Source organism: Alosa pseudoharengus, unplaced genomic scaffold (assembly GCF_046254945.1).
Source record: "Alosa pseudoharengus isolate Yale_2024_CS ecotype anadromous, Long Island Sound unplaced genomic scaffold, YU_APseudo_1.1 YU_APseudo_1.1_scf_18, whole genome shotgun sequence".
In the NCBI taxonomy this organism is placed as follows: Eukaryota; Metazoa; Chordata; class Actinopteri; order Clupeiformes; family Clupeidae; genus Alosa; species Alosa pseudoharengus.
Window position 1 is genome coordinate 4,121,976 of NW_027468650.1, and position 7,500 is coordinate 4,129,475.

The 7,500-nt window shown below is 47.5% G+C and overlaps 1 protein-coding gene across 1 annotated transcript in view; it reads right to left on the bottom strand.

The window, feature by feature from the left end:
- The window catches only part of cntnap2a (contactin associated protein 2a), a 233,628-nt gene that overhangs the window by 76,728 nt on the left and 149,400 nt on the right, over positions 1–7,500 (bottom strand). The window contains exon 16 of the mRNA XM_076291413.1: positions 6,869–7,039. Within this exon, the coding sequence (XP_076147528.1) occupies positions 6,869–7,039 (171 nt within the window). The remainder of the gene's footprint in view (positions 1–6,868; positions 7,040–7,500) is intronic.

Consider the following 7,500-nt stretch of genomic DNA (forward strand, 5'->3'; position numbering starts at 1 on the left):
CCAGCTCGCCCATGCTGACGCCCAGAGAACCAGCTCGCCCATGCTGACGCCCAGAACCAGCTCGCCCATGCTGACGCCCAGAGAACCAGCTCGCCCATGCTGACACAGAGAACCAGCTCGCCCATGCTGACGCAGAGAACCAGCTCGCCCATGCTGACGCAGAGAGCCACAGCGGCACCTCCCACTGTCCCGCACTCGGGGTGAAACACAGGGCTGAGCCATCACACAGGGCTGCACCATGGAGCCATCACACAGGGCTGAGCCATCACACAGGGCTGAGCCATCACACAGGGCTGAGCCATCACACAGGGCTGAGCCATGGAGCCATCACACAGGGCTGCACCATGGAGCCATCACACAGGGCTGAGCCATCACACAGGGCTGCACCATGGAGCCATCACACAGGGCTGAGCCATCACACAGGGCTGAGCCATGGAGCCATCACACAGGGCTGAGCCATCACACAGGGCTGAGCCATGGAGCCATCACACAGGGCTGAGCCATCACACAGGGCTGAGCCATGGAGCCATCACACAGGGCTGAGCCATCACACAGGGCTGAACCATGGAGCCATCACACAGGGCTGAGCCATGGAGCCATCACACAGGGCTGGGGAGAGGAAGGAGTTCAGGCCCCATTCATTTCTACGGACCATGCTAGGCTAGGCTAACTCAGCCAAAAGTATAGGCAGTCATTGATATTAGGAAGTTTGACGCTCTGAATAAACACACAATAGTTCCATCCACACACTGAATTTACTAACGGTGAAGTGTGCCCGAGAGCTGAATTTACTAACGGTTAAGTGTGCTGAGAGCTGAATTTACTAACGGTTAAGTGTGCTGAGAGCTGAATTTACTAACGGTTAAGTGTGCTGAGAGCTGAATTTACTAACGGTTAAGTGTGCTGAGAGCTGAATTTACTAACGGTGAAGTGTGCTGAGAGCTGAATTTACTAACGGTTAAGTGTGCTGAGAGCTGAATTTACTAACGGTTAAGTGTGCTGAGAGCTGAATTTACTAACGGTTAAGTGTGCTCGAGAGCTCGGAGTGGCAGTTTACAAACGCACCCTATGTCTTCCATGTGGATTCAGTTATCCACCCAGCAGGTGTGTGAGTGCATTTATACATTTGTGCTTGTATGTCTGTGTGTGTGTGTGTGTGTGAGGAGGCACGCGAGAAGACGAGAATACTGTCCACTGAACCCATCACCCCTAAACCTCTCCTCTCCCACTCCTACAAGGGCCCCTTCCAATGGAGCACACTGACAAACACACTGTGATTCCTTTGCCTTCATTTCACCCCCACCCCCACCCCCACCCTCACCCCCACCCCCACCCCTACCCCCACCCCCACCCCCACCCCCACCCTCACCCCCACCCTCACCCCCACCCCCCACATCTTCTTTGTTGTCATGAGGTTGTATTATGCGTCGAAGGAGAAAACCGTCAGCGACTCCTGAATATGGAAATGTGCTACATCTGTCACAGCTGCTTTGGCTGCTGGCAGGAGGCTGCAGACTATCGCCAATACAGCCCACTGTGCTCACCGACAGAGAGAGAGAGAGAGAGAGGGAGAGAGAGGGAGGGAGATGGAGGGAGATGGAGGGAGAAAGAAAGAGAGACAGAGAGAGAGAGAGGGAGAGAGAGAGGGAGAGAGAAAGATGGAGGGAGAAAGAAAGAGAGACAGAGAGAGAGAGATAGAGAGGAAGAGAGAGAGAGTGATACTGCCTTTGCCGGAGGAGTGCAGCAATAATGGCTTAATGCTGCAGCAGCTCCCTGAAATACTAATGACGGCGGTGAAGACCAGTGACGATGTGTCCATCACACGTGGGCACTAACTCTGACCATGACACGGTGGGCCTGTGTAGCATGCCTATGCAGTGACTGCAACATGGAGAACGATATACAAGGTTAAGGGCCCTGTTTTAGCTTTATTGGCCTTGCTGTCTTTGGTAGCATCTGTAGTGCAGTTAATCTACACATTTTACTAGGGTGACCAGACGTCCTCTTTTGCCCGGACATGTCCTCTTTTTGAAACCTAAAAATGTGTCCGGGCGGAATTTCAAAGTCGTCCGGGATTTTGTTATTCTAGCCTCAAACATGTTTACAGCGAATTTGCATTGCTCTCTCTTTCATTCATGGATATATCTATGTCTTTCATTCACATACTAGTCACGGCCTCCCCCTACAGTTCGCTTTGCATTGAGTGGAAAGTGTGTAGAGCCTGACCTAGCTACCGTCATTGGTCGATAGTAATCTCAAACATTTAATTGGTCAGTCAGTCACCTCAATAGCGCAAACTTCCTTGTTTAGTGTAAGTTCACTGACGAATTAAAACGTAAATTTCCATGTTTTTGTCTCGGTCGATATCAACATGAAGCTGAGTGCCGGACCTGCAAAGCAGGCACTTACGCGTCGGTCGCAAATAAAGGTGCCAACGACCTACAGGGAGGCTGCACAATGTTCAGCAAAGCATCGAACGGCAGCGAGGGGTGAGAGCTCATCAGCTAAAGTGACAGAGTTTTTCGACCTTAATATTACGTCTCCAAAATCATTTTGATGGCACATAACCTCATAACCATAGACTGTAGAAAATATAACATGACGAACGGCACGCCATTGTCTGAGCTATTTTTTTAGCTGAACCTTTAAACTGCCTTTAAGGGATAGCCTGCACACTGACAACAGCAGATGTCAATAATCCTCTATCTACTGCAGCCTATATTCAGGTGAATTAAATATGTTGGCATATGAGGGATAGATGTAGGCCTATTTCTTTACAAAAGAAATATCTAATAATAATGGATTGAAAAGAGGTAAGCCTAATAATAGACCAGACATGATTGAATAGATATAAGAAAATGGACAACATATCCACATCAGTCCCCATCAACACAACTGTTTTCACAGGTCAGGACAACATTAAAGATGGGTCGCCATCCAAATGTATCTTGCGAATATAGAGCTCAACAGCCCCGCTGTTATTGTAATTATTTTTTTTTAGCACATTTAAAACGTTCATGTTTTCAAAAAAGTATTTTGAGGCCAGCCCCCCCCCCCGCCGCTGAAGTGTCCTCTTTTTCACAAACCCAAATCTGGTCATCCTACATTTTACAATGTAGTGTGAATGTCCCCGCTAATGGTCGTGTGATATGTGCTAATGGCCCTGTGATATGTGCTAATGGTCGTGTGATATGTGCAAATGGTCGTGTGATATGTGCTAATGGTCATGTGATATGTGCAAATGGCCGTGTGATATGTGCAAATGGTCGTGTGATATGTGCTAATGGTCATGTGATATGTGCAAATGGTCATGTGATATGTGCAGATGGTCGTGTGATATGTGCTTCAGGTGTCCCCTTCAGAGATGCAAACGTGTGAGGACGGAGAACGTTTTAAAACGAAAACAGAACCCTGTGGATGTATCCGTAGGCTCCACTTCTCTCACCTCCTGTCCTCTATATTGTGGGTCTTTTCATTCCTTTGAAATCAAATAAATAAATCAAATAAAGAGCATTTGTTCATATTCTGTTTGTTAATTTGAGCTGGTGCCACGACCAAGTGCCAGGAACAAGTCAGTCAGCATGGTGGAAAAATAATGTTTTTTTTTGCTCTTTTTTGAGAGGGTGTAACAGGCATATGTTTAGAGGAGGAGGCAGAAAAAAAGTGGAATAAAAAAAGGACAAAAAAGAGCGCAGTGTGCCGGATGGCTCTCCTCCTACTCTTCCTCCTCCTCCTCCTCCTCCTCCTACTCCTCCTCCTCCTCCTACTCTTCCTCCTCCTCCTCCTCCACGGCACCCCACTGGCACTGCAGACGAGCCGGGGAGGCGGGGGGAGGCGCGGGGAGGCGGGGGGAGGCGCGGGGACGGGGCTGGGTGCTGGGTGCAGGGTGGTGCCGGTGTGGTGTGGTGTGGTGGTTGACAAATGGAGGCGCTAAGCTGCTCTGCCTCCCCATGCTCCATCAGGGAGCCCCAGAGACCAGCAGGCTGCTGCCTGGGGAGAGGCAGCTGGCTTCTCAACAAGCTAGACCCTGCGTGTGTGAGTCTGAGTGTCTGTGTGTGTGTGTGTGTGTGTGTGTGTGTGTGTGTCTGAGTCCCCCCTCTCTTTCTCTGAGTGTGTGGTGTGTGCTATGAGTGTATGGAGAAACTGGCCAGTGTAAGAGACTGACATCTAAAATACATTTATCTTAAAGCATGTTTATATTGGGGACAGATGGAGAGTGGATGTGTGCATGTATGTGTGAGTGAGTGTGTGTGTGTGTGTGTGTGTGTGTGTGTGTGTGTGTGTGTATGTGTGTGCGTGTGTGTGTATGAGTGTGTGTGTGTGTGTGTTTGTGTGTTTCTTTGTGAATGTATGTTTATGTACACTGCCCTACATATTATAGGTAATTGGAAATCCAACTTTGAGAGAAAGCACATTTATTCCGAGAAACACAAATACCTGATATAGAAACACATATTTTTTTAACAAAAACACATGTATCCCCTCACATGTGTCCCCATATGGAACAGTTTGTAAATGGGGTTCCATGGGTTTATTACTGTATTCAATAGGGTTCCATGGGTTTATATAGGGTTTATTACTGTATTCAATAGGGTTCCATGGGTTTATTACTGTATTCAATAGGGTTCCATGGGTTTATTACTGTATTCAATGGGGCTCCATGGGTTTATTACTGTATTCAATAGGGTTCCATGGGTTTATTACTGTATTCAATGGGGTTCCATGATACTCAGGCATGGGGTTGTTCACACTCCTCCTGATACTGATACTGTGGCATGGGGTTCTTCACAGTCCTCCTGATACTGATACTGTGGCATGGGGTTCTTCACAGTTCTCCTGATACTGATACTGTGGCATGGGGTTCTTCACAGTCCTCCTGATACTGATACTGTGGCATGGGGTTCTTCACAGTTCTCCTGATACTGATACTGTGGCATGGGGTTCTTCACAGTACACTCATTCTTCCATGTACACCAAACTCACCTGAAGTGTTTGTTGCCAATAAGCTCAGTTTCCATCTTGTCTGACCATAGAGCATGATTTCAGCAGGTTTTAAGTCCCAGCAATATAGCAGCTCTGTCCATTTGTACGTGTAATTAAATGACAGCAAAGACTTTTTCCTGGCATGCCTCTAAATAATCTATTAGTATGGAGGCCACATCAGAAGTGTTTTGGAGACTTTCTGACCCCGAGATGAGATGCTACTTTCACTGGATGTTCTTAATTATGGGTTTAATAATTATAAATATGGGCATTTTCAGGTAAAGCATGTGTGATTGTTAAAAAAATATTTACCTTTTTGTGAAGATATTCTTTTCTCTCAGAATAAATTTGCTTCCATTCAAGGTTGGATTTTCCCTCATTGTTTTCATTATGAGACTATTATTAATCATTAAGATAATTCTGCAAATCTGTGTGTGTGTGTGTGCATGCGTGTGTGTGAGTATGCATGTGGGTTTGTGTGTGCATGTCTGTATGTGCACGTGTGTGTGTGTGTGTGTGTGTGTGTGTTGTTGTGCATCTGTGGGCGTGTGCACTGGCGATAAACTGTACACGTGAGGAGATAAACCAACAGCTAAATAAGAGTGCTTTAATAAAGTAACAAATTGAAAAAGTACAGTGAACGCCCTGTGAAAGTCTCACATTTGTCAGAGAGTCACAGGAACTTGAAGCCTTTCCCAGTCCATTTCAGAGTGATACTGCCACAATGCAGACAGCAAGACTGAGAGTAAGCTATTGTGCATGCAAAGCGGGATTTCACAGAATTGTGTATTTTTTTTTAGCTTTTTGGATTATCCTTTGTGTGTTAAACCATGCAGAAGAAAGCCGGATAGGCTCACAGGGTGAGGGGGTACTGTGCGGGAAAAATTCCACAATCTCCCGCCTGCGCTCCCATAATTCCCTGTCGATTTGCAAGCTCGGCATGTAAGTCATCCAACATCGTCAGATGCTCAATTATATAGTCTTGGCCTTAATCCTTTCATCCCACAGAAAAAGGAAGATGTTTTCTTTTTTGGGTGGGGGGGGTGTAAATACACATTTATATGCAATTACGGAGTTTGTTTCAAATCCATGTTTGTTCCTCTTGAGGGGCTGTGTTCACGTTTTTTGACAAAGAACAATCAATGCGGCCACTTCAGACAGAACGCACTGTAATCAGACCTCCGCCAAAACAGAGTCGACCCAGAGAAACAGAGTCCAGCACTGGCCAGAAAAACAAGGGAAAACGAAGAAGACAAACAATAGAAAGAGGGAGCAAGAGAGAGAAAGAGAGAAAGGGAGAGGGAGAGAGAGAGAGGGAGGAGAGAGAGAGAGAGACAGAGAGAGACAGGGAGAGAGAGAGAGAGAGAGGACAACAACATTCATTTCTAATGCAGGGGACGGGCGGCCTGCAGGAAGCTTTGGCTCAGCACTTTCCTCCTGTTATACTGATCATTACAGTGCAATAACTGCTGAAGCGTGAGATTCGCCAAGCACAGGAGAGAGAGGGAGCGGGGGGGGGGGAGGGGAACAGAGACACAGAGAGGGGGAGAGGAGCAGATAGGAGAGGAGAGGAGAAATGAGGAGAGGAGAGATGAGGAGAGGAGAGGAGAGAGAGATGTGGGAGAGGAGAGATGAGGAGAGGAGAGGAGAGGAGAGATGAGAAGAGGAGAGGAGCAGAGAGGAGAGAGAGATGTGGGAGGAGAGAGGAAAGAGAAACAGAACTAGGGACGGGGAGTGATAGAGGTAAAGAGATGGGAGGAGGAGTGGAGAGGAGGATGAGGGTGGTGGTGGGAGGAGAGCGAGAGGGATGGGAGGGGTGGGGCACAGAGGTGGAGGGGATGATGGGGGGGTGGTGGTGCCGGTGGCGGACGGTGTCGGTACTCACACTTGAGTTCCAGCCGGATGAAGTCCGAGTTACCCAGATTCTCCAGGAACACGCCGTAGGGAGCAGAGGTCTTGAAATAGAAGGAGATGTCCGCACTCGTCTCCCCTTGGAAGGTGGAGAAGTGAAGGTAGGATGAGGGCGTGTTGAAAGATGCCGCATTCCAGTAATTACCTGTGAAACACACACACACACACAGACACAACAGTATATAGTGTATTAGAGACAGAGTGAGAGTGTGACATGACAGACATGTTCTTGGTCCACACACTAAGCCGGGAAATGTAAATGCGCGTCATCATTTCACCATTTAGCCCTTCATAACACGCCGATTTCCCACACCGAATAAGACACTTCCGTCCACATTAACACGGTGATTTCCCACACCGAATAAGACACTTCCGTCCACATTAACACAGTGATTTCCCACACCGAATAAGACACTTCCGTACACATTAACACAGTGATTTCCCACACCGAATAAGACACTTCCGTCCACATTAACACAGTGATTTCCCACACCGAATAAGACACTTCCGTCCACATTAACACAGTGATTTCCCACACCGAATAAGACACTTCCGTCCACATTAACACGCCGATTTCCCACACCGAATAAGAGACTTTTGGGAAAC